We start from the raw sequence: 26,901 nt of genomic DNA on the forward strand, positions 1-26,901 counted from the left end.
AAAATCAAGAGAAATAAGGCCAGTGGAAGCACTTCATCTCCCTCATAGAGCTTTTTCTCTCCATCTCCAAAGTATTGGCCAGGTTCTGCACATTCATCAAGGCTTCTAAGACACTGATACTCCTTTGAAGGAAGATGGCTCAAGCTGCTGGAGCTGTGCTCATCAGACTAATGATTTCCTTTAAAAGAAGGAGCCTCCTTAATAGCAACATCAGTTTTATTTTGAAATATTTTAAACAAAGGCAGAAACTCTAAAAGGAAATATTGATAGATTGATGATATAATAATTAAAAACATGCATACATTGGGGAAAAAAGACCCTGATATAAAAATTAATGGCAAGCAACAAATTGGGAAAATATTTGCAACATATAAATCAATCAAAGGAGGGCTGATTTTCCTAAGGACCTGGACCAGTTAGGTCCAAAGACAGTGCTTCAGCCTCCTAGGCTAATGCTTTCTCTGCTATTAATTCACTCACTCACTCACCTACTCATACATTCATTTATTCACCATATATGCATTGAGTACCCACCAGATGCCTGGCGTTGGTGTGTAATGATGTCTAAACACAGAAATGGGCCCTGCTCTCCTGGAGTGCAAAGTCTAGTGGGGTGAGTTATTCACCAAATAGTCACACTGAGGAGCGTACAAGTACAACTCAAGCTAAGTGCTACAGAGGAAGGGAGAGCCCAGAGCAGAGGACCGGTTTAGACTGGGGTTGCAGGAGCACTTGGCGGGCGACACTTGAGCTGAGAACTGGAGGGAGAACGGGAGCTAAGAAGTGTGTGTGTGTGTGAGAGAGAGACAGACAGACAGACTGACAGAGAGAAGGAGGCATTCCAGCTGGGGAAACAGAGAGCGGTCCGGCCCTGTGGTAGGAGGCCCATGGAACACGCTGAGGAATGGGAAGAAGGCCAGTGTGGCTGGAGCTTGGAGAGTGAGAGGAGGCTGGAGGTTAGGCCAGTGGCTAGACTGTAAGAGAGGTCTTCCTGTAAGCTGGGGCTGGAGGAGGAGGCTGGTGGAGGGTACACTGTGGATGTAAATTTGGAAAGATGGCTCTGGCTTTGGAGTGGAGAATGGATGGGAGTGGGTGGGGTGAGGCCGAGTATTGCTGCCACAGGTTAGAAATGATGATGGCTGGGAGAGGACAATAACAGGAGGCTGAGTGAGCCAGGCAGAGCCAAGGGCTCTCTGGGAGGCAAATGACACGGCTGCCTCCCATACCGTATCCTTGAGAAACAGGGCAAGGCCAAATCAGTAAATCTTTATTTGGGGCAGTGCTAACGGGCCCAGAAGAGGCCTCAGTCAAAACAGGGGACACACAAATCTTTGAAGAAGCAGGCCCTGTGTCACTGGGATTTCAGGAAAGAGAGCAATCCCAGGGAGCTGGGGCAGCATCTGGGTCAAGGATTCAGCAGCTTTGTTCTGACTACCTCCTGGGGGGCTCTGTGAGTGGTGGGTGCACAGAGGGCACAGCACTCAGGGTCTGGTGGTGGGCATGAGGGTACAGCCTGGGGCTCCGCTGCCTTCCCTCACCCTGGAAAACTCACAGGGAGAGGGTGCCTATCTTACATTTCTGTTCTCTATCTAAAAAAAATAAAAGGCAATTTTTACAGTGTCACAGAACACATGCATTTGTGACTTGCTTCACTGTATCTGTGATAAATTCATGGATTTTCAGTGAGTTTATCCTGTTTTTCTTCTAGGAAAACTGGCAGGGGTGGGGTGACTGTCTCTTCCATTCCCACTCTGGAAATTTGGCAACAAATCTCAGCGGAGTTAGAGCTTGCCAGGCATGGCATCAGGAAAGGCTCCCTGAACAGGACCCTAGGAGATAGGCAGGAGCTAAGTGAGGTAGAGCCAACCGCACCTGCGTCCAGATGGCCTCGTCTGGCTTCCACAGGCCGTGATAAGCGAGGGTGAGTCTGAGCTGGTCCTAAGCAGGCAATGGCAAGCTAGAATCACGGTATTAAAGGCCAGTGTGAGCTGGTACCAACCAATCTGGACCACCTTCCTGAATCAGTCTGAATTATGTGATGTACTTAAAAGCAAGCATGCTGTTTGCATTTACAGGCTCTTTTTGAGACATTTCCTGCTGGTTTGGGTGCCTCCCTACTTTTTTGAATTATCATTGTTCTCTTCTGTGCGTGTGTACAACATCTGTCTCACCTGCCTCTAACTACTTCTTGGAAATAGAACTCCGATTATTTATATGTGGATAAGTACCAGGTGGTACTAGTGGTAAAGAACCTGCCTGCCAACGCAGGAGACATAAGAGACACGGGTTCAATCCTTGGGTCGGGAAGATCCCCTGGAGGAGGGCATGGCAACCTACCCTGTATTTTTGCCTGGAGAATCCCATGGACAGAGGAGCCTGGTAGGCTACAGTCCATAGTGTTGCACAGAGTCAGACACCACTGAAGCAACTTAGCAAGTAGCATAGTGAGAGTAGGGTTTTTCCCGGAGGCTCTCAATCCTGACAGCTCCTCCTCCCTGGGATAGAGACACAGGGGCATTTTTAGGGTGATGGCGCTCTTTGCAGCAGTATCAGAGCTGGCCTGGATGAGGACCTGCCAGGAAGTTAACAGCTAATATGACCTTGGGGAAGGTTTCCTGGGAAGCCCCTATTGCAGAGCAGTCAAGGCTTCTGAGCCCAGTTGACCTGGGCTGGTTTTCTTAACTATTTCAGAAAGCGACCCCAGGTCTTCTCCATCAACCCTCTGTAACCAGGTAGTGGTGCAATCTGGAAGCGTGTCTGGCATATGTATCACCTGGAGCTGCCTGGACAAGGCAGTGTGTGGATCTCAGGGGCTGTGATTTGTATCCTATAGCCTGGCAGGGTTCATGACATGAAGCCCTCCCGACTCCTAAAAGATGCCAAGGGGGATGAATTTGGAGGGAAGTTCTTCCTTCTACCAGAGCCCAATTTCTTAGAGGCATGCATATATAATTTTGGTCTGTATTCCTCCAGAAATGTCCCTGCGTGCTCTGACTCTTGACCTGGTCTTCAGCCCCAGCCTGCTGGCCCTGTGCACAGCCCTCCCCCACCACCAGCACTGGCACCTGCCAATCCTTCCCTGTAATGTGGCTTCCTCCCTCCACCATCCTTGCCTAGGTAGCCCCACCATTCTTCAGCTCACAGCTCAGGTACCACTTGGTTCCTCTGAAGGCTTCATTTGTAGTATATGCTCTTATGCCCTTAGAATGCCTCTTGTCATGGTTTATGATCATGTATTTCTATGGGTAGTGAGTGAAAGTTGCTCAGTTGTTTCTGACTCTTTGTGATCCCATGGACTATACAGTCCATGGAATTCTCCAGACCAGAATACTGGAGTGGGTAGCCGTTTCCTTCTCCACAGGATCTTTCCAACCCAGGGTTTGAACCCAGGTCTCCCACATTGCAGGTGGATTCTTTACCAGGTGAGCCACCAGGGAAGCCTATTTTTATGGATAAGCAGTTACCTTAGACTCTATCTTTTAACATACACTACAAGATAATATCATCTGGTACCTCAGTCTGAGCACCACTGACATTTAGAGTTAGAGAATTCTTTTTTGTGGAAGCTGTCCTCTGTGTTGCAGGATGCTCAGCAGCATCCCTGGACTATATCTACTAGATGCCAGTGGCATCCCTTAGTTAGAACAACCAAAATGTCTCCAGACATTAACAAATGTCCCCCAGAGGGCAAAAGAGCTCCTGGTTGAGAACCACTGACCCAGAACAAATGTTTCTAGGAAGACTGAGATTTCAAAGGCAGGCTTCCTGAGAGCTATTTGCAAAAACATTGTTTTTTTTAATAAACCAGCCCCATCCAACAGAAACATGTCAGCCACATATGTAATTATAAATGTTCTAGGAACAGCATGAAAAGCAAGTAAAAGAAAAAACAGGTGGACTGAACTCCAATCAATATTTTATTTAATCCAATATATCCAAAGTATTATCACTTCATCAGGTGATCAATGTAAAATAATCATTGAGATATTTTACATTCTTTCTCCCCCAGGTTATCAAAATCTTCTGCGTATTTTTCTCAGTTTGGATTAATCACATGTCAAGTGCGCAACAGCCATGTGTGGCCAGCATGCTAGCCACATGCTGGGAGAGGAGACCCAAGCTCTCTTAGGGGCCTGGCCTGGCCCACCTGTTGCACTGTTACCAGGCGGTACCCCTACCCCTGAGCCGAGCCATGCACAGCCCTCCTTTGCCCACTGGGCCCACAGGTGACAGCCCATTCCAAGCATCCCAGGGAGGGATCCTGATGGCTCTAACTATGCTCTAGAGGGCCAGCCTGCCCAGGAAAGTCATCCAAATGCCTGCAGTGCGCTAATGAGATGGGTGTGTGCCTGTGAGCTCACGAGAGCCCAGAGGATCCCTGCCTCCAACATCCACACACTGGGCGAGACACGTGCTGGTTCCAAGTGCCCTGGGCAGAAGCTCCACCCACTTCCAGCCACTCTCCTCACGCTGCTTACTCACAAGGAAGGTTCAGCCCTCCACAAACGCTGGTCACATGAAAAGACACATTCTATTTTTCTTAAAACACAGATGCTGTCATCGACCCTTGCACTGGCCAAGAAGCTGCCGTCCAGGCAGATGCTGTTCTGAGCCCCAAACCTGTCCCGAGGCCCCAGGCCATTCTGCAGGGCCACCAGCTGGCTGGGGTGCCGGCCCAGCGCTGCGGGCCACCCCTGCAAGGCTCACCTGCATCCCTTACTTATCTCTGGATCCGCTCCCCCAACACCAGCAACTCCAGGCCCTGCTGCTTTCCAGGAGTTCTCCCGGACAGAGCCCCTGCCTGCCTGCCTAAGCAGTTGCTTTCTGCAGCCCAGCTGTGATGGGACCTGGCTGTCTGGAGAAGTCAGGGCATTGCCTTTCCTAGTGACAACTACTTTTGCCTTGGCTACTAGGGCAGATCTTGAGCATTCAGCATTTCCCTTTTAGTAATAAAAAATAAATGAAGTTTTTCCAAAGTTGTCACCTCATCACTTTGAGCAAGCCAGGGGCTCTATAAAACGTGGGATGTGGGCTGAAACCTGCACACCCACCAGGGCACTAAATTGGCCATCTCCCTCTGACAGTATCAGATCTGACCTCCACAGACCCCAGAAGCCTCCCTATTAGGGGCTGCCTGTCACCGAGATGCCTCCAGAACGCCCGCCCCATGTGACCGCAGCATGCAGCCAGCCGAGTATTCTCACCCATCGGCCAACAGACTCACCACACTGCCCAAATCGGCCGCAGGAAGTCGGACTTACCCCTCCTGGCTTGCCTGATCTTTGGGCTCAGCATCTTCCTGCCGCCACCTGGACGGGATTGCTGGGTTGATCATGCTGTCATCCACTTCCCTTTTCTCTTCCTCTCGCTCAGTTGCCCCCCATTCCCCGCTCCGGCCCCCATGGCCGCTGGCGTCACCAGCGAGGCTCCCTCGGCTGCCTCTCCCGGCTCCGGACCGACGGCTTGCCTTGAACAACGTAAACCTCAATGCATTATTTATCCATCTTAGAACTAATTCCCATCCAAGTAAACCATTAAGAGGCTCAGTAACCGTTTCTGATCAATCACTGGGCCAGGGCGGGGCGGCCTGGCTGCCCCTCTGCTTGGCTAGGGAGCACGCGGCACTGCCCATCCGCGAGCGGAGCGGGTGCGCGGTCCGGGCGGAGGCGTGGGGAGGGCGGGGCGGGAGGAGCCAGGCAGAGCGCTCGGTCCCAGCTGGACCGACGGCCCCAGAGGGCGGGCGGGCTCCGGGATCGGATCCGCCCTCTGCGTGGGGAGGGCTCGTTGAAGTGCGCGCCGCCGGCTAGAGATTCCAAGAGGCCGCAGGAAATGCACGGACTCTGGCCGCCCTGGGTCCCCGGTCCGCACGCACTGCCAAGGCCGGGGGTGGGGGAGCAGTCTGTCCTTGGGGACCTGCTCTGCCCCATGCTTCCTGCCAAGAGGGACTAGGAGGCCGTCTATGAGGTCACAGTTCCAACTGTGAAAAGCCAGGTGTGTCTTAGAAAGAGGCACAGCCTTGGCATATTCAGAGTCCCAGGGGACTCACCCAGCAAAGCCGGTTAGAGATGTTAACATTTTTTTGCTACTTAAATAGGGTGAAAGGAGTACGAATCCTGTGAAACACTTAGGTTAGGGCCCACATATAGTAAGTAATTAGTGCCAAGTCTCTTCAGTCATGTCTGACTCTTTGCGACCTCATGGACTGCAGCCTGCCAGGCTCCTCTGTCCATGGGATTCTTCAGGCAAGAAGACTGGAGTGGGTCGCCATTTCCTTCTCCAGGGGATAGTCCGGATCTTACTAAAGGCTGTTCGCTGAGTAGTGAATCTCTGCCAAATGCCATGTTCCAGTTTAATACTGGCAGAGTTCTAAACAGTGTGCAGTGGGGCTCTGGGAAGCTTCAGGCTCAAGACCCTAAAAACTGCCCAAGAAATGCAATCCCAGTCATTGTTGACATTTAGTAGGCACCTACTATGTGTCCTTGAGGTTGGAGCTTTATATTCTGTATCTGTTTCAATTCTCAGAGTCCCTGAGGCAGGGAAGCCTTTGTCACGGTTCTTCAGAGGAACAAATAAGGCACGGAAATGTTATGTATCTTGCCCAGAGTCACACAGCCCTGTCAGGGCTGGGCCTGAACCGACCCTGTCTCTACAGCTCCTGCCTTTCTATGGTGCCAGTCAAAGTCTGATTCCAATCATTTCTCGTGAACGCTCCTGGCTTGAGAGCCCTCAGTGAATTTGCTGGATGGTAAGGACCAGCCTTCGTGCCCCTGAAACCCCCCAGGTGCCTGTTAGGCACTTGGGCTGGGTTCTTTGGGCCTGGGTACTGTGTGATATCCTCTTCGTAGGTAGATGGTGAGGGATTTGAACAGGGTCCCCTCTGCTTTGATTGGCCGTGCTCCTACCCTAATCCTCACAGTGCCCCTATGTCCACTGATCCCCAAATGGTGGACCGAGCAGCTGGAAGGGAAGGGGATCCCGAGGCTGGGGGTGGGGTCCACTGGGGGCCCACTGCAGTAGTCCATGTGGGAGAGGACAGGATATGGACTGTGGAGAGGAGGGAAGGATGGGAGAGGTTAAGGACTCACCAGGATGTGGCGAGTCAAGTCCCCAGGGTGAAGGAGAGACAGTATCCCTAGAGACAGAGATGTCTTACTCAGCATCTAGTCACTTACTCTGACCCTCAGATGCTCCTCAGAAGGGATGAATAAGTATACATAAGTTTGCTACGATATCCAAGGCCGTTTATGGTACTGGCCAGTACTTCCTCCGTGGCCTCTCCTGTAACGCTACACACAACCGTCTGCATGCACAGTCCCTGCTCCTCATGCTCCCAGGTCCTTTTCTCTGGGGTGTGTTTCTGGTCACACAAGTCTGATCATCCTAAGCAAGTCTCCCAAACTGTCTTGATTCTACCTCCAGAAGGGGCGCCAACACGCACTTCCTCGGGGCTCCTATCTGTGTGCCGCAGACTGCCCAGTGCCCCTCCTGCACAACAAGCCCTGAGCCTCAGGTAGGACTCAGGCCGGGAACCTCATGAGGAATATTGGCTTGATGGGTAGATTTGACAAGCACCACTGAATGCCAGACTTGCCGTCCCGTTTCTTTGGGGCCCGGAAAAGGTCAGATGAGGGTGGGACAGAGACCATCGAGCGGGAGAGGGACGGCTACAGGGCTGGAGCGCCTTGGGCGGACGTCAGTGTCACAGAAGGAGGTCCCGTGGCCAGTGACAACGTCTTGAGCAATCACGAAAGCCTATGAGTAATGCAGCCTGGACCACTTCCTCCAAACCAGAGGCAGGAAAAATGCCCCAAAGGCTTAGTGTGGGTCCACTCACACTTGTTTTGGTTACGAAACTACTCCCAGGCAGTTTTTCTGTGCAGCTCTTTCCCTGGATGATATTTAGCTGCTGAGCTTACCCGCCTGCTTTTCTGGGGATCCGCGTTGGAACTGGGCAAAACCACAGAGGCTCTAAGCTCAAGCCCAGAAGCAAAGCTGGGGAAATGGCAGAGCTAATCTGAACTCTGCGCCAGAGAATGATGGCGGCAGCAGGGGTGCGGGCCAGGGGCCAGGTAGCTCTTTCCTCTCTGTCCTCAGGCCACACTCCCAGTACTTCTCTGGATGACGGGATCCATGTGTTCCAGCTGGAAGGGACGTTAGCACCCTCTCCTTCCTGAAGTTTACAAACCTTACACCGCAGGACCCTGGGAGCCCTCCAGGTCCCTTTGAGATCACTGGGAGAAGGGGTGGGGTGAGGACAAGAGCAGGGCCTCCTGAGTAAGTTTTTATTTGAAGGAACTGCTCCACTCCTCTTACACAGGCAGTAATCTGAGGCCAAGGAGAAATACAGGCCTCAATTAGGAGAGTCAGAGACTGCCCCCTCACCCACTGTCCTCACGGCACTGTACCTCCCGGCGGCGGTCCTTGCTTCTCCCTTTGCTGGTTCCCTGTCCTGCATCATTTCTGCATGTTCTAAGGGGCTCCTCTGGGTCAGGCACCTCTGGGCACTGCAAGGCGAGTGGAAAGGATTGGGAGGGCAGAACTGTCCAGAAGGCTTCGGCAGAAACGCACACCTCTTGGTGGGACGATCACCCACATTATTGGCCCAGAGCCAGGATAGCTCCAAGTCACTGGCTCTCAGCCTTAGCTGAGTATTGGGGCATTCTGAAAACTAGTTTCTGTGTTTCACCCCATCAGTTCCGGTTTAACTCATCTGGTGTGGACACTGGTCTTTGGGAGGTGTAAAAGCTCCTCCGATTACTTAATGTGTGGCCAGGGTTGAGAACCACTGCTTTATTAGATAATTGCATTTCCATGAGCCCAAAGCCACCAGAAACAGTCTTTGCTTGCTCTTGCCTCAGGGAGGCTTCTTCTGAGGGAAGGGCACATTTATAAACCAGTCTCTCAGAAAGTGGCAACAGGCCTCTGTCTCAAGGCCTAACATGAGACAGCCCCGTTCCACACTGAGCTATAGTGACTGTTATGTAAGCTGTACGCTGCGCAAAAGTGTCAGTAGAAGGGGGAGTAGGGCTGGGTTTGGGCTCCTCTGGCAAAGTTGTGTGTTCTAGCATGGTGACAAGGGCAAGCCTTTCTCCAATCTATACCAAGACGTCACATAGATAGGAAAGCCCTGAGTCTGAGATGCCTGCTCAGTGGTCACCAGTATGCAGTGTCCCCAGACTCCCAGTTGATGGCACTCTCAGTCTCTGTTGCCAGGCGGCTGAAGCTCTATCTCCCTAGCATACCACATCTGTCCATCTCAGTGGTGTGCTGGACCAGCAGCTGGTCCCAGCAGCCCTGAGAGCTGATTGTTGAATTTTTAGGAATTTTGTAATTTTAACACAGACATCATTAGAAATTGTATTATGAATTAAAAAGTTACAATTAAATAAACTATTTTAAACACAAAGGTAATACCTACTCAACAGACATGACTTTCTAGCTACTGACAACATTTGCCTATTGTTGAACAAGTTCCCTTCTTAGGATTATTTCTCCCTATCCTATCTGTATCCTATCCTATCCTATCCTATCTTTATGATGGAAATACTATTGTGATGATTGATTTTTACGTCATCTTGACTGGGCCACAGACTGCCCAGACATTTGGTCGCATATTATTCTGGGTGTGTCTGTGAGGGGGTTTCTGGACAAAACTAACATTTGACTCTGTAGATGAAATAAAGCGCATTGCCGTTTTGGAGGTGGCTGGACTCATCCAGTCAGTTGGGGGCCCAGGAAGAAAAGAAAGCCTGAGTCTCCCATGAGTAGAAGGGAAAGCTTCTGGCCTGAAGACCTCGAGCTGCGACGCTGCTATTTTCCTGCCTTTGAACTAGAACCACCTCGGGTCTCCTGTGTCTCTGGCTTGCCAACTACAGATCTTGGAACTTAGCCTCCATAATTGTGTGGGCCAATTCCTCGTGATAAATCTCTTGATATACACAGACAGTCCCTGACTTATGATGGTTCAACTTACGATTTTTAGATTTTGTGATAGTGTGAAAGCAATATGCTTTCAGTAGAAAACTGTACTTCAGATTTTTGAATTTCATCTTTTCCTGGGCTAACCACACACCAGATGGTACTCTCTCGTGATTCTGGGCAGTGGCAGCGAGTTGCAGCTCCCAGTCAGCCAGGTGATCATGGCCAGGAACTTAGAATAGATACACTTACAGGCATTCTAGACCCATATAACCATTCTGTTTTTTCACTTTCAGCACAGTATTCAATAAATTACATGAGATATGCAACTATTTATTCTAAAACAGAATTTGTATTAGATGATTTTTGCCCAACTGTAGGCTAATGTAAATGTTCTGAGCATGTATAAGATAGGCTAGGCTTAGCCATGATATTCGGTAGGTTAGGGGTATTGAATGCATTTTTTTACTTAACGATGGGTTTATTGGGACATAATGCCATTGTAAATTGAGGAAGACCACTGTATATACATATAATGAAACACTTCATATGTCCTTGAGATATGTATGTATTACATATATGGTTCTGTTTCTCTGAAGAATACTAATTCCACTACATATTGAGCTGCTTCTACACATCTCTTCCCAACTCCTTGTTCACCAATCATGATGGTATGCTGGTAGTTAGAAGCTAATGGTGGTGGGAGTATTTACGCCAAGAAAATCAGCAAATGCTACATATTGTTCTAAAGAAGACATTCAGAACACCTGCTAGAAACTCGAGGTACAAATCAGACCCTTACCCTCTTATAATTCATGACAGCCTATTTCTCAAGGATAAACATTTCTTTTTCAGTGTCAGAACATAGCTTCATGGCTTTTGCCTTTATAAGCTCCTGTTTTTGCTCTTCCCTGAAATACTCTTTGGAATATGTGTTGCTCAAACTGCAATTCATAAGATCCCCAAATAAAGTTCTTTGTTCTTTGCAGCCTCAATACTGATTACTATTTGACAAAATCAGGGCTTACATTTCTTTTCCTTCCAGAGAGCCAGTTGTTAGACATTTGCTATACAGCTCTGATCATTCTCTACCAAGTTCGCTCTGAATGCCCCAGTCACTGTCGACTCCCCACTGTGGGCAGAGGGTGCTTTCTCTCCACCCAAACTGTTCTCCCCATTCTCCTGGGCACACCTAGATGCTCCAGATTTCCCAGCTACCTTGCAGTTTGGTGTGGCTGGGCTCCAGTCATTGTTCATGAGCAGATGAACTGTGGCAAGTTTGATGTCTGGCCCACAAAACTCCTCCCCTCAACACTCCTCCATGTTTGTCTCCCTTTTCTGGGGTCACCTTGGAAGCCCCATGTAAAAGAGGGCAGAGGCCCACAGTCTGGGTCCCTAAGTGACTGAGTGAGCCCCGTCCCCATTGTCAACCAGAACCATCTCAGACATCTCAGAAGAGCCCTTACTTAGTCAGTCCTCTTCGTTACCACATCTGCCTTTCCCACCAAATAAACACTCTGCCTGTCTTTCTTCACCTCCTAGATTTTGATGCATCCTTTTGGACCCTGTTTCAATATCACCTGCCTATCAGAGCCTCATGCCTAGAGTTCTGAACCTTTTATATCTCCCTTATCACCCCCACTGAGGCCACATGAACCTTCTAAAAGTTCTCTTGCGAGACCCCATTAAGCCCTTACCCATAATTTACATATACAAAATTTAAATTCTCATATTTATTACCCATAAAATTGCCAACATCTGTTGGATCATTAAAAAAGCAAGAGAATTCCAGAAAAACATCTATTTCTACTTCATTGACTACACTAAAGCCTTTGACTATGTGGATCACAACAAACTGTGGAAAATTCTTAAAGAGTTAGGAATACCAGGCCAGCTTACCTGCCTTCTGAGAAACTTGTATGCAGGTCAAGAATTAATAGTTAGAACCTGACATGGAACAATAGACTGGTTCCAAATTGGGAAAGGAGTACATCAAGGCTGTATATTGTCACCCTAGTTATTTAACTTATACGCAGAGTACATCATGAGGAATGCTGGAATCAATCAATCCACAAGCTGGAATCAAGATTGCTGGGAGAAATATCAACAACCTCAGAAATGCAGATGACACCACCCTTAAGGCAGAAAACGAAGAGAAAGTAAAGAGCCTCTTGATGGAGGTGAAAGAGGAGAGTGAAAAATCTGGCTTAAAACTCAACATTTAAAAAAAGAAGATTATGACATCCACTACCATCACTTCATGGCAAATAGATGGGGAAACAATGGAAACAGTGACAGATTTTACTTTCTTGGATTCCAAAATCACTGTAGATGATGACTACAGCCATGAAGTTAAAAGATGCTTGCTCCTTGGAAGAAAAGCTATGACAGACCTAGACAGCTAATTAATAAGCAGAGACATTACTTTGCTGACAAAGATCCATCTAGTCAAAGCTATGGTTTTTCCAGTAGTCATGTATGGAGGTTAAGAGTTGGACCATAAAAAAGGCTGAGCACTGAAGAATTGATGCTTTTGAACTGTGGTGTTGCAGAAGACTCTTGAGAGTCCCTAGGACTGCAAGGAGATCAAACTAGTCAATCCTAAAGGAAATCAACTCTGAATATTCATTGGAAGGACTGATGCTGAAGCTGAAGCTACAACATTTTGGCTACCTGAAGGGAAGAGCTGACTCATTAGAAAAGACCCTGATGTTGGGAAAGATTGAAGGCAGGAGGAGAAGGGGATGACAGAGGATGAGATGGTTGGACCATGGCATCACCGACTCGATGGACATGAGTTTGAGCAAGCTCTAGGAGTTGGTGATAGACAGGAAAGCCTGACGTGTTGCAGTCCATAGGGTTGCAAGGGGTCAGACACGACTGAGCAACTGAACAACAATTACCCATAATTTAAAAATTAACCCATAATTTAAATATTATAATATAGAATTTAAATGTAAACTATAAATAAAACTTGTAGTATGCTGTCTTTGTGATATTCTTTATAGATTTTTTTCCCTAGATTTTTTAATCACAAAATTGTGAGGGATTCATCTGAGGTGAACCTTCTCCTATACTGGTGGACTTAACTTGCTGGCCTTAGCTTCACCTTTGGGCACTTGGGTTCTGCAAGTTGCTGTGTCCCCAAGGGAAGAGAGCAGGGCTTCTCTCTTGGCCCACTGTTCCTGGCCTTAGTCCTGTTGCCTTTGGCCTGAAGTCCATCTCTGTCCTTTGGCCCAATGTCTCCTCCAGATGTGTAGCTTGGCTTTTAACTTCAGTCTTATCCACTCACTACAGTCTATGGTAGACTCTCTCAAACACAGCCCAGGCCCATCAGAATGGGTCTAGAGCCCTGGACTCTTACTTTTCTGAGTCTTTGGTATCCTGGGATCCTAGGCAGAAAGTCAGAAGGACAAAGAGGCAGAATCCAGGGTTGGGCATTGGAAAATCACCAGATACACTGGGCCAGTAAGAGCATTCAGACCAGAATACAGAAGCTTTGCTTGGAAAGTCCCTTACTTGTGACCCGTAGCCTCGGGCATGTTTCCTTGAGTCCTGCAGCCCTGGATTAGGGGGAGAGGTGGCTTAGAGGGTAACTAAATGAGCTGGTTCAGAGAACATAACATTTGGTTTGAACCTCCACTGTACCACTGGTCACCCATCACCTTTCTCTTTGTAGCAGCTAGAGGCCAGACAGCTGATGTGCAGGGGGGCTTAGTGCTGAGAGGATGGGGGAGTGGTACACTGGCTGGGTTCTCCAGTGGCAGATGCAGAGATGAGAGTTTTATGAGGGATGAACACTTGTTCAGCAAAGGGGAGGAAGCAGGAGTGGGAAAGAGAGGTGGGTCTGAGCCATGTGCATACCTGACAGTTTCTGCCGCCCACCTGGGGCTCTGAGGCAGATGGCCCAGAAGAGAGGTCTAGCTTTGGGTGGAGGTGGTTCCGCCCACGTGCTACGGCCACTGGCCGGGGGCCTTCGCAAAAAGGAGTATGACCTCGGCGACCACCGCCCTGTGCAGCCGCTGGCTGGGAGCCACCCAAGAAGAACATAACGTTGGCTCAGAAACTGAGGTTGACCTTAAAAGAGCCAACAGCTGGTGGTGTCAGCTGACCCCACTCTTTGCAGCTGGGAGAGCAAGTCTTTTCTTGAAGAGGCTGCTGAGTAGCTCAGCTGTGTGTACCTGATGGGGTCCTAGAACCTGGCAGGCCTCATTTTTAGGCCTCTGTAAAAACTGGGTTAAAACTGATTCTACTCACCTAAGACTCTGCTCCATTTAGCTAGGCGGCTTTCAGATAAAGTTTTATTCGGCTGCGATGTCTCACTGTGGTCTCCTCAGAAGGGAAAAAGCTTCCACTAGAGGCTGTGCAGGGCCAACAGTGGGACAGGCCCTGCCGGGAGCAGGTGGAGTCCCCCAGGGGCAGTGTCGGAAGTGGCAGGAGGGACCGCAGCCCACTGGGCCTGACGCTTTGGGCCAGGCAGGGTCCCCCTGCTGAGTTCCTGCTTCTGGTAATCAGAGGCTGAGAGGAAAGAGGGAAATGATACTTCGTTAGTGGGTTTCTGGGCCCTGGGAACATGTACTGAGGCTCCAAGGAGCTGTCACCCTTCCCCTCCAGCAGAGGGTGGGGGACTTAGAGGTGGGCTTCCCACCAGCACCAGCCAGCCCAGGTTCCAGTGGCAGCCTCTGTCCTCACCCAGGTCCAACAAGGAAGTAGGTCTGAAATGGTTTCCCCTCCCCCAAAGAAAATGATGAATCACCACTCAAGTCAGTTTTGCATTATTGAGAAACAAGTCTTCTCCCTCGTGAGAACACCTGCTTGCTGTGGAATGGCAGGGACTGGAACAGATGGAAAGAGTGGAAATTTCCCAGGCGCCTTCTCTCCCAACTCATGCAAAGTCCAGATTCCTCCTGCGCTTGACCAGCCCCTCCCCCTGGGCACACAACCTTCATCTGCTCCAAACATTTCCCCTCCCTTTGCATCTTTAATCCCTACTCCCTCATTGGTTCTCTTCTCTAAGCTGACAAACACACTCAGGTCTTCCCGTTTTGGAGTGACTCCCTCTCGCCTGCCCCACCGCCCCTCCAACCCCACCTCCCTCTTTGGCCTGCTCTGGCCCTGTAGGCAGCTGGCTGTGGCCATGTGATGTAGGCTCAGCCCATCACATGGTCCTGCCTGGGTCTGGTCTAATCTTGAGCATGTTATGAAAAGACTAAGAGATGGGTAAAGGGACTTCCCAGCATAGGGAGCAGTGACCATGTCCTGCTGTGAGTCTGGTGCCTTCTAACATGGTGGAGGCATCCCGCAAAGATGTCCCCTCCACGCCATCCCTTCAAGAAGACGATCTGGTACGCCTCATTTTTATGCTCCCTGGAGCCACCATCATTTGGGGCTCTTTTCCAAGCCTGGTTCTCCAGCTTGCAAAAGACTTTGTAAACCTCTGATACATTTTGAATAAATTCCCTTTTCTGGCTTTAGCTGGCTTAGGTTATCTTTCTGTGACTTGCAATGCACAGAATTCTAACTGGTGTCCATACGAAGCCTCTCAGCCCCTGTTTTCACATGCCTCTCCTCTCTCACTTCCTAGTTTTCCTAACTCAGCACAGATGACATGATCTCCCCATTGTCTGTTCTCTCACAGATGGCGTTTTCTTCCCTATTTCCCCAGTTACGCCACCAAGCTAATCACTGGATGTCTCAGATTGGACACCACAGGCCATCCTTCCGACCATGACTCTAGTTTCCTACAGCCTGGGGTCAGGCTTCCGTGACCGACAGCGCTCGCAGCTCACCACAAAGGCGCCGTGGATGAGGCCCTCCCACTCTGGCCCACACGTCTTCCCTCCCAGCGCTGGCTTCACTCTCATCTGTTTCAAATCTGGCTCCCGTCTGGGTGTGCACCTCTGACCTGGTGAGGCGCTGGTGCACGCATGCTGCCTCGATTTTCCTGCAGCACAACAACATAGCCAAAGGGCTCCATGAAAAACTGTCAACCCCAAAGTCAACAGTCAGCAAAGTTCTTCTTCCAAGTGGAAGAGCACTTAACAGATTCTCAGATAAACAAACATTGAGACAGTTAATTGCTAGCAGACCTGCCCTATAAGAAGTGTTAAAAGGAGTCCTTTAGGCTGAAATGAAAGAATATTAGACAGTGATTCAAATCCACATGAAGAGATAAAGAACCAGTAAAAGTAATGGCATAGGTAAATACTTAAGATAGTATCAATGCATTTTTCTTTGCAACGTCTCTGTTTCTCTCATCTGATTTAAAAAATAGCATCATAAAAATGATAAACCTGTGTTGATTGATGAGCACACAATGTGTAAAGCTGTAGTGAATGATGATGAAGAAGATAAAAGGTTTTGCTCAACAGATGAATGTAAAGATGTGGGTATATATACAATGGAATACTACTCAGCCATAAAGAAGAGTAAAATTTTGCCATCTGCAACAGCATGGATGGACTTGGAGGGCATTGTGCAATGTGAAATATGTCAGACAGAGAAGACAAATACTGCATGATAACACTTATATGTGGAATCTAAAAAATACAACAAACTAGCAAGTATAATGAAAAGAAGCAGACTCACAAACACAGAGGATAAGCTAGTGGCACCAGCGGGAGTGGGGAGGGGCGACACAGGAGCGGGGCGTGGGGGATGCAGACTCTGGTGTGAGACAGGCTCAAGGATGTATTGTACCACCTGGGGAATACAGCCGCTATTTTATAACTGTACAGAGAGAATAACCTTTCAAAATTGTGAATGACTATATTGCATACCTGAGCATCACCAACTCAATGGACAGGAATTTGAGCAAACTGTGGGAGATGCTGGAGGACAGAGGAGCCTGGCACACTGCAGTCCATGAGGTCACAAAGAGTCAGACACGACATACAAGTGAACAACAGCAGCTTACATAATATTGTACATCAACTGTACTTCAGTAAAAAAAATAAAAGTTTCTGTATACTGTATTAATCCAAACTAGATTAACATACATTAAGATGTAATCCCCAAGGCAACAACTAAGAAAATAACCCCTAAAATATACAGTAAATGAAAGAACAAGATGATTAAAAGAATATGACAGACATTATACATTTAATACAAGAGAAGTCAGTAATTGAGGAGGAGAAGAACATAAAAGATATGACACATAGGAAAAAAATAGCAAAATAGTAGGAGTAAGTCCTTTCTTATCAGTAATTACATTAAATGTAAATGAATTAAACTCTCCAAATAAAAGGAAGAAAATCCAACAGTGTTCTCTCTAAAGAGTGTTACTTTAGTTTTGAAGACACACACAGGTTGAAAGTGAAAGGATTTAAAAAGATATTCCATGAGAACAGTAACCAAAAGAGAGTGGCATGGCTATATTCAAATCCAGCAAAACAGACTTTAAGACCAAAAAGTATTATGAGAGAGAGAAAAGGACAATATATATTAATAAAAGGGTCAAATACATCAAGATGTAACAATTATGAACATATATTTGCCTAACAATAGAGCATCAAAGTCCAAAAAATAGATAGACTCAGGGAGAAATGGACACTGCAACAATGGTATTTGCAAACTTCAATGTTCTACTTTCAAGAATGGACAGAATATCAACAAAGAAACAGAGAACTTGAACAGCAGTATAAACCAACTAGATCTAATATACAACTATAAATCACTCCACCCAACAGCAGCACCTAAACATTCATCTCAAGGGTACTGGGAACGCATCCCTGGGTGGACAAATGTTAGGCCACAAAGTAGGTAACAGATTTTAAAAGGTATCTTCTCTTACTAGTCTACATTATACTAGAGGTTTTAGCCAGGGAAATTAGGCAAGAAAAAGTAGTAAATGCAGGGCCTGTTGCATCCCATCCTGGGCCCAGGCTCAGGACTAAGTCCGAGAGAGGGCAAGGGACAAGGGACCATGCAGTGTCCTGTTCTGTCCCTGGGTAAGGCAGTGAAGGGTAGCTCTAGCCTGTGCCCGTGGCATCTTGCTCCTCTTTCTAAATTTCAATTTTGAATTTCAGTCTCCACTGATATCCAAGGGATTTAGGAAGATCCCAGCCTGATAACTTTGGGCACAGACCATGAGGGCCAATAGGTGGAGCTGGGCATTTTAGGCCCCATCAACTGTATACCTGGCTAAAGAAGCATGGGGAGGGGTGAGCTGCTTAATAAGCCATAGGTGTATGCTCTGCTTAACAAGTCTGATCTTGCGGCTGGCTCAGCCTGGAAGAAGGGCCACCTTTGCCTTTTGAGAAAGGCACTGTCCAGACTTGGTGTTCTTGTAGTGCGCTGTGAGTTGCCCGAAGAATCAGCCCCAAGCCTTGGACACAGAACTCTGGAGCTCAGAGAAAGGTGGACAATGGCCAGAGATGGCACCATGGGAGCTAACATGGGGCCTATTCTCTTCTTTGCGGTGGACATATGAATCAGGTGTCAAGGGTCCAAAGGTGTCTGAGCAGGCGCCTCTGCTGAGGATGGGCCTGCCGTCTCAGCCCTGTATGCATGCAGCCTCAGAAGAGGCCGTGCCACGGCAAGGAGCACACCGCGCCGGTGGCAGCACTTCCCTTACTATAGTTGTTACAATCATTATTATTCCAGCAGTTACTCTTTTCCGACCACCCACCGAGTTCCAGGCCCCATCACCACTGTTCACACACAACACCAACCAGAGGCAGTTGCCAATCCTGTCTTAAGAGGAAAGTGAGGCTCAGAGGCGGTGTGTTGTGTGTACCACATCACTGGCTACCAGGGGTTAAGCTGGTGTCTCAACCCCGCCTGCCAGGGTGCATAATATCAGATGGCCCTCATCTTGAAATTATCTCATTTTGAAATTATTTCACCAATCTTGGATATTCTGTCTGCTTTTTTATTCTTTTTTTCCTTTGCATTCAGTTTGAATTTTCTATTGACAAATTTTCAAATCCACTAGTTATTTCCTTGGCTGTGTCCACTCTACTGGTGAGCCCATCAAAAGCATTCTTCATTTCTGTTGCAGTGATTTTTATTTACAGAATTTCTTTTTTATTCTTTCTTAGAATTTCCATCTCTCTGCTTATATTAGTCATCTGTTCCTGCATGTTGACTACCTTTTCTATTAGATCCTTAACATACTCATTGTAGTTACTTTAAATTATCTAACTGGTGATCCCCAAATTGCTGCCATATCTTGGCTGTTATTTTCTGAACTCCCCTATGACTCTAGATTTGGGGTAGTGGTTTGGTCCGTGACTTCAATTCTCTGATGGGTGGAAGAAGTCCCTGATTTTAAGTTCATTCAGTTTCTTCCTTGCTGTAAGGGTGGGAGTGATTATGTCTACGCTTTTTACATATCAAAGGTAAAACCAGAAACCTGGGTCTTTACATTTTAATAGCTGCTGCATAATGACTATTCTTTTTCAAACAACTTCTTCTACATCTCCCACCTCCCCATCCCTAGGTAATCCTGATTCACCTCCCAGAGGCCTGGGATCCACATGAAAGACTTCAGAGAACAGCAGCTTTAGACCCTCACATTAGATTAATGGCCCATCATCATCTCCCCTTTATAGTGAGGAACCCAAGTGGAGAGATGATATCATTGGAATAAGATCATGGAGCAAGTAATTGGTGCAACCAAGATTTTACACCTAGGTCTGGCTTTCTGGCTTTCTTTAAAGACTATACTTATCTTTGCAGAACTGGCAAAATGATGCCAGTGTCAGGGTGGGAGGGTTGACTTTCCCCATTCACTGGAAAGTTAACAAGGACTGGATCATGACATAGGGCTAAGAAGAGGAGCGGGTAAGAAGATGTCTGGGTAGAGGAGAGAAAATGGTTTCTTTTGTTGGATGGCAGAGAAGGGGAACAGAATGCTATTTTAAGTATAGTTATTTACAATGTTGTATTCATTTTAATGTACTATTTACCATAGCCAGTCATGGAAGCAACCTAAATGTCCACCAACACATGACATTTGAATGGATGACACATGAATGGATAAAAAAGATGTGGCACACACACACACACACACACTGGAATATTACTGAGTCATAAAAAAGAATGAAAACAGTTAATCAGCTGAACACTAGGCTGAGCTGGTCTTCAGGCTGCACTGACTCCTAGATGGCATTTAGGGCAGGCATCGGAGAAAGTCAATGCTGTGAGCATCTTTGTCTCCATACTAATCCTCACCTTCTACTCAGGCCACCAGGATGCTGCTATGGTAACTGGCTGGCAGTCTTACATGCCAACCATTAAACATGCTGAGAGAAGTCCATTTGTACCACGAACCCAGGCATACTTTGGAAAGCCGGATGGATACATATTGCAGATGTGGGCAGGGGACTTGATGGCTGTGGCCAAGGGTGCAGCCTGTGTGCCTGACGGCAGAGGCACAGCTACACGTGAATAGTAGCAGGGTCAGCTCGGATCCGGGCTGAGCCCTGCCTCTCCTGAACAGGAGCGGTGTGCCCTTGGGAGTCACCGGATTTCCTGAATCTCGGCTTCCCTATCTGGCCAACAGGGAGAGCTGCTCCACCCCCACAGAGCTGGGGCAGTGGTAAACAAGACCCAGGGGAGTGCAAAAGAGCTCTGAGCCCCCGTGCGGTTTGCCATTTCGCAACCACTCTCAGGGTCGAGTCATTTCTCCCAAATGTGCAGGAACAGAAATCTGCGTAAGAAACTGCTTCCCTAAGGAAGCAGTCTGACTCAGTCTCTATTTGGTTCAGTTGCTGGGGGTGGGTAAGTGTGGGCTTCCATTTGGCTCCAAGAGGCAGGGTGTCTGGCAGAGTTTCTCTCTAGATCCTGGCTGAGGGCTCTGCCCAGCCTCTCCCCAGCCTCCTTGTTCCTGGGGCACAGACGCCTCACTATTCCTCAGCTCAGAGTCCAGGAAAGCAAGAGGGTTCTCCTCTGCTGTCATGGGCTGAATTGTGTTCCCCCACCCGACATTTATATGCTGAAGTCCTGACCCCCAGGACTCAGAATGTGACTGTACTTGGACATGAGGTCTTTAAAGGGGTGATTAACTTATAAATGAGTCATTAACAGGGGTCCTATTCCAACTATCAGAAGAAGAGATCAGGACACAAATTTGCACAGAGAAAAGACCATGTGAAAACACAGGGAGGAGATGGCCATCTAACAAGCCAAGGAGAGAGGCCTCAGAAGAAACCTCAGAAGCCTTGATCGTAGACTTTAATCCTCCAGAATTATGAGAAAATCCATTGCTGTTGTTTTAGCCGCCAGCCTGCCACCCTTTGTCATGGAGCTTGAGCACACTGATCACAATTGCCCTTCCTCCTCACTGGGAGTGAGAGGCATTCCACACACTTCTTAGGGTTCCTGCAAAAGTTGGTCTGTTGCTGACGGCACGACCTTGATAATGTCCTTCAGACAGGCCCTCCCTCATTCCATGTCTCACCCCCATCCCCTCATTCCTGCTTCCTGGCATGATCTTCCAAATAAACCACCTGCACCCAAGTCCTTGGGCTCTGCTTTTGGGGAAGACAGATGTGGACACAGCATCAGGTTGACTGGAGCTTTAGCTTAATTCTGAGAGTTCCTCCAGCGTGAAGTGCCAGAGTGGGTGGGGGGACAGTCAGAGAAGCTGCCCTCTGTGTACACAGTGCCACCAGCCTACCAGATCAGTCTCCAGGAAGCTGACCACTTCAGAAGCCAACCAGACCTTTGGCTGAATGCTGTCAAGTTGCCTGTGGATAGAGAGGCCCCAATGCAGTGTGCATGGTATTGGGTGCAGGGCAGGTACCGTGGGTCATTGCTTGTATGAAGCTGGGGGGAAGGTGTCTCTCTTCACTCAGAGGTATCGTCCAGAGCAGCCCACAGGGCACACGTGATGGATGGATGCATGCATGCATGATGAGATGGGACAGTGAGAGACAGAGAATGCTAGAAGGGTCAGTTAGGTGTGGCACCAAGCAGCCCTCCCCATACCTGTCCTTTCTCTGTCCCCCTCCCAACAATGGCACCTCCTCCCTCCCAGAGGCCCAAGCCAGAAGGTTAGGCCTTGACTTTTCTCCTTCCTCCCCTCCACACTCCAGCTTCCACAGGAGCCAGATACCCAGCTCTGTGCAGTTCATGTTCTTAGCCTGTTTTTTCACCACCATCACTCTGTTGGCCCAGCATCTCGTCAGCTCTTCCCGAAACTGTTGACATGTCTCCCTGCCTTAGCCTCTTCTCCCCTGCTCATCAGCTTCCCTTCCCAGAGTCATCCTGCTAGAATCTTAGCATGGCTTCACACCTTTCCCCAGGCTTCCCATATGCAAAACCAGAGAATAAGAACCCATGATGGCTTTCTAATGCAACCCAGCAAGACCGAGGGACATGTTTCAGGGCTCCCTTTCTTGTATGTTTCCCATAGGCTGGGCTTCAAGGAGATTCCTGGGGGATCTGAGAGACTGCAAAGGAAGCATCAGCCATTCTGTAGCCCATGGGCATTGTTGCTGATAAGCTGACTCACCTCATTGGGAGGAAGTGGCAGCTGGACCTGCCGTCGTCCCAACTTCCTACGGAAGCTCTTAGTTTCTCTGACTCCTGGGCCATGTATGAGTTTAGCTCTGTGACAAAGGGCTGGAATTCTGCAGAAGTATTTTGCAACACCAAAACCAGCTGCACAGACATCCACAACGCCATCCCTGTCTGGCACTTTTCTTGTCCATCTTTTTTCTCCGTCATCTCTTGAGCCCACTGTTCCTTTCATATTGTTACTGACTTGGATCCTCAAGCAGGCCACCTGACCTCCATTCATCTTCTCTCCCTGCTATTTGTTCATTCATTCAACAGTTATTAAGCATATACTGTGTGTCAGACATCATTCTAGGCACTGTGAAAACAGCTGTAACATTAACCGTACTTTCCCTCCCTACTCTAAGTGCGCTTGGATAGTAACCAGAGGGGTAGTGGCAACAACGCCTGTAGAATAGAGCCTGTATCTTGATGAGAGAGGGGAGACAGATCAGAGGTGAAATAAGTAAGCAGAGGCAGGGCTTCCAACTATGTCTGAATGATGAGGTCAGCAAAACCTCTTCCCCAAATGCAACGTAGGTCTGGACAAAACCGACAAAAGAACCATTTCCATATCCGAAACCGACCAAAGGAATGCAGCGATCTGAAAATCACTTATGCTTGGAAGACTGCTCTACTTTAGGTAAGAACAGTGAGAGTCTGTGGAGTTCTTACCACGGGGTGCTTCTATCCCACTTTCCCCAGCTCAGTCCTCAACAGAGTTTCCGCCAGGGTGGGACACATCATGGGGACCAGCAACTCTGCTGATGAAGCTGAAGCAGCTCATTCAGTTTTAAGCCGTGGGTGATGCCCACACCCAGAGGCACTTTCAGTGGAAGAGACAATCGTGGCAACAAGTGAGCGGGGAGAACTAAGACTGTGCCTGGGTTTGCAGTCATTGCTGCTGCCATTAGGCTGCGTGTGCGCACAGTGGCGACCAGAGAGGGCTTAGGGCGCCCATATACCCCTGCCAACCCTAAGACCATGGGCATGTGCAGAGGTCATGTGAAGAGTCCAGCAGAAAGTGAAAGCCAGGGCAAACGTGGAAAACTTGAAAACGATGTGAACTTTGATAGCATTTCCCTGCCTCCTGCATATCTATTAGCAGAAGACGGAAGCTCTGCTGACTTAGTGTTTGGATACAGCGTGTGTCTCATCACTGGCTGACCACTGAATTACACAGAAACAGGCGTGACCCTTCTAGGAAGCCAAGTTTAAACATAAAAGGGAGAATAAAAAACAAATAAAACCAGAGATATTAGTGAGTACATATTGTGGGGGGTGACAGATTTAACAGACTTATCCCAGGAAAGTTACCAAACAATTCAACAACAGCAATGTTTAGGTGAATAAATTATAATTCTGAGTTCCTACAATACGTTACCAAATGCTCAGTTTTTAATTAAAAAGTTATGAGATGTACAAAGGAAAACGGAAGTGTGACCCATGCTTAGGAAAGACGCCAACAGAAACTCTCCAAATATTCCCAGATTTTTGTATTTAGAATACAAATACTTCAAAAAAAATCTATGCAAATACATTTAAAGAACTAAAGGAAACATGTTTAAAGAATTAAAAGGATGCACGATAACAATGAATCAGCATATTGAGAATCTCAATGAGATGGAAAAAGAAAAAAACAAATGAAAATTCTTGAGTTGAAAGTCCAATAACCGAAATGAAAAATTCACTAAACGGGCTCAACAGATTTGAGATGGCAGAAGGAAGAATACAAGAACATTAGGAGAGAGCTACAGAGATTACCGTATCTGAAGAATACAGAGAAACACAGAACAGGAAAAAGAACAGACATTTAGAAATCTGTCAAATACCAGCAAACATGCGGATGTCTGTGTAAGGCAAGTTCTAGAGGGAGACAAAGAGAGAAATAGAAAAATCATTTAAAAAGAATAGTGGCTGAAAACTTGCCAAATGTGATGAAAAAATATCAGTTTTCACATGTAACCAACTTGAAAAACCCCAAGAAGGTTTTAAATACAAAGAGATATATAGTCCAATACTTTAGAATTCAACTGCTGAAAGATAAAGAAAAAACCTGGAAAGCAGCAAGAGAAAAATGACTCATGCCAGGGAGGGGGACATCAACATGATTCACAACTGACTTCTCAACAGAAACAATGAGGCTAGAAGTAGAAGGCTGTATTCAAAGGGCTGAAAAATAAAAACCGCTAACCAAGAAGTTTATATCCCAATAGATATCCTACAGAAATTAAGACATCCCCAGATAAACAATGACTAGCAGAATTCCATGCTGGCAGACCTGCCTTATAAGAAACACTAAAGGAAGTTCTTCAGCCTGTAAGGAAGTAACAGCAGGTGGTAACCAGAATCCAAAGGAAGAGATGAAGCACACAGGAGATCATAAATATGTGGATTAATATGAAAGACTCTATAAATATATTTTTCTCATTTCTTCTCTTAGCATCTTTTAAAGACTTAAGTGTGTATAAGGCAATAATTACAAGAGTGTCTTTGGGGTTTATAATGCATAGATGTAATACATAACAAAGATAAAGCAAAGGAGGAGAGAGGAAATGGAACTACCTTGGAGCAAAGTTTTTATATTTTACTAGAATTAAATATTAATCTGAAGTAGATTAAGATAAAGTGCATACTGCAATCCTTAGAGCAAACACTAAGAAAATGGCACAAAAATATAGCAAAAAAATCGATAAAAATTAAAGTAGTACACTAGAAAATATCTAATACCAAGAAGATTATAAACGAGGAGCAGAGGAACAAAAATAGAGGAGATATATAGAAAACAAATCACAAAATGGAAAATGTAAACTCAAGTATATCAGTAATTACATTAAATGTGAGTGGTCTAAACACCCCCATTCAAAGGGCAAAGGTTGTCTTCATGAAATAGCAAGATCCAATTATATGCTCTCTATAAGAGATACACTGTAGATTCAGGGATACAAACTGGCTGAACGGAAAAGGATGGAAAAAGATATGCTATGCAACAGGAACCATGAGACAGCCGGAGCCAGCAATATTAATATAAGATAAAACAGACTTTAAGAAATGAAACATTACTACAAAGAGGAGCATTTTATAATGATAAAAGTTGAATATATCAGGAAGCCATAACAATTAATAACATACACAGACTTAACAAAACAGCCTCAAAATACAGGAAGCAAAAAAATGAGAGCAGACAGTCAAATAATAAGAGTTGGAGAATTCCCTATACCAAGTCATAATGTCAATAATGTCATTTATCGTCATCTCAGTAAATGACAGAACAATTGGATGGAATAAAAAAAATGCACATCCACACAATGGAGCATTTTCAGCTAAAAAGGAACGACTACTGATAGAACGTGAATGGACCTCAGAACCCCGATGCCAAAGGAAAGAAGCCTAACGCAAAAGACCACAAAGCATTCCATTTTCATAAAATGTACAGAAAAGGCAAGTTTATAGAGACGGAAAGTAGAGCAATGGTTTCCCAGGCTGGGGGGCGGGAGTGGGATTAACTGCAAATAGTCAGGAGGGAATTTTTCTGTGCCATAGAAGTGTCTGAAAACTGGATTATGGTGATAGTTGTATAGCTCTATAAATTTACCAAAAACCATTTAATTGCACACTTAGAATGAATGAATTTTATGCTATGTAACCTACATGCCCATAAACTGTTAAAATACAGAAATATATGAGATAATAACAGATGCTATGAAGAAGAGTAAAGCGAAGAAGAAGGGTAGGAACGTCAGGGTAGGATTCAATTTGTGTAGCCATTGGTGTGCGGTTTGCCAAATACTTCCAGTCCTCCCTTCCTCACATGCAGCTGGACTGTGCTTCCTGGACCCCTTGTGGTTAGCCGGAGCAAGGAGTTATGAGTGGAGGGTGCCATGTGTGACTTCCAGACTGAGGATTTCATTGCTGACATGAAACCCTTCTAGAGCTCCATGTCTCCCCTTGCCATCTGGTCTGGCCACCAGCACCACTTGAGATAAAGGTTGTTCCGTTAGCCTAGGCCTTTGAGTTACTGTGATGGGCAGACGCCCTGTGACCCAGTTACGGTGTCACCTATCCCACCGTGACACAGGCATGCAGTCAGTGAAAGCCTCAGGAGGTGACATTTGGGCAAAAATCTGAGAAGTGAGTTTGCGAGTCATGTGGATATCCGAGGAGGAAGGGTGATCCAGAGAGATGTGAGAGCACAGCAAAGAGCTGCTATGTTCGAGGAACAGCAAGGAGGCTGGTGTTGCTGGTGCCAGGCAAATGGGCTATGTAGGAGAGGATGTGATGAGTAACGCTGGGCCAGGTGGAGGTGTGACATGGAAATTCCCTGGGGTGTGTTGAGTGAATGACAGGTCTAATCTGATTTGGTTTCAAAGCCTTGTCCCATTTGTAATATTGAGAAGAGGCGGACAGGCCATGGGTCGACTCAGGAAGACCAGTGAGGGGACCTTTGCAAGAACCCAGGTGAGAGCCGAACCCATGCCC

General features: G+C 47.1%; 1 protein-coding gene across 5 annotated transcripts in view; it reads right to left on the bottom strand.

The window, feature by feature from the left end:
- Window positions 1–26,901, bottom strand: part of ARHGAP22 (Rho GTPase activating protein 22) — a 178,193-nt gene that overhangs the window by 136,904 nt on the left and 14,388 nt on the right. The window contains exon 1 of one of the 5 annotated variants that reach the window (XM_055538351.1): window positions 5,262–5,650. The exons of the other annotated variants lie outside the window; for them this stretch is intronic. Within the exon in view, the coding sequence (XP_055394326.1) occupies window positions 5,262–5,295 (34 nt within the window). The 5' untranslated portion in view covers window positions 5,296–5,650. Of the gene's footprint in view, window positions 1–5,261; window positions 5,651–26,901 lie in introns of those variants that run through there. 5 annotated transcript variants of the gene reach the window in all.

Source organism: Bubalus kerabau, chromosome 1 (genome assembly GCF_029407905.1).
Source record: "Bubalus kerabau isolate K-KA32 ecotype Philippines breed swamp buffalo chromosome 1, PCC_UOA_SB_1v2, whole genome shotgun sequence".
Taxonomy (NCBI): domain Eukaryota; kingdom Metazoa; phylum Chordata; class Mammalia; order Artiodactyla; family Bovidae; genus Bubalus; species Bubalus kerabau.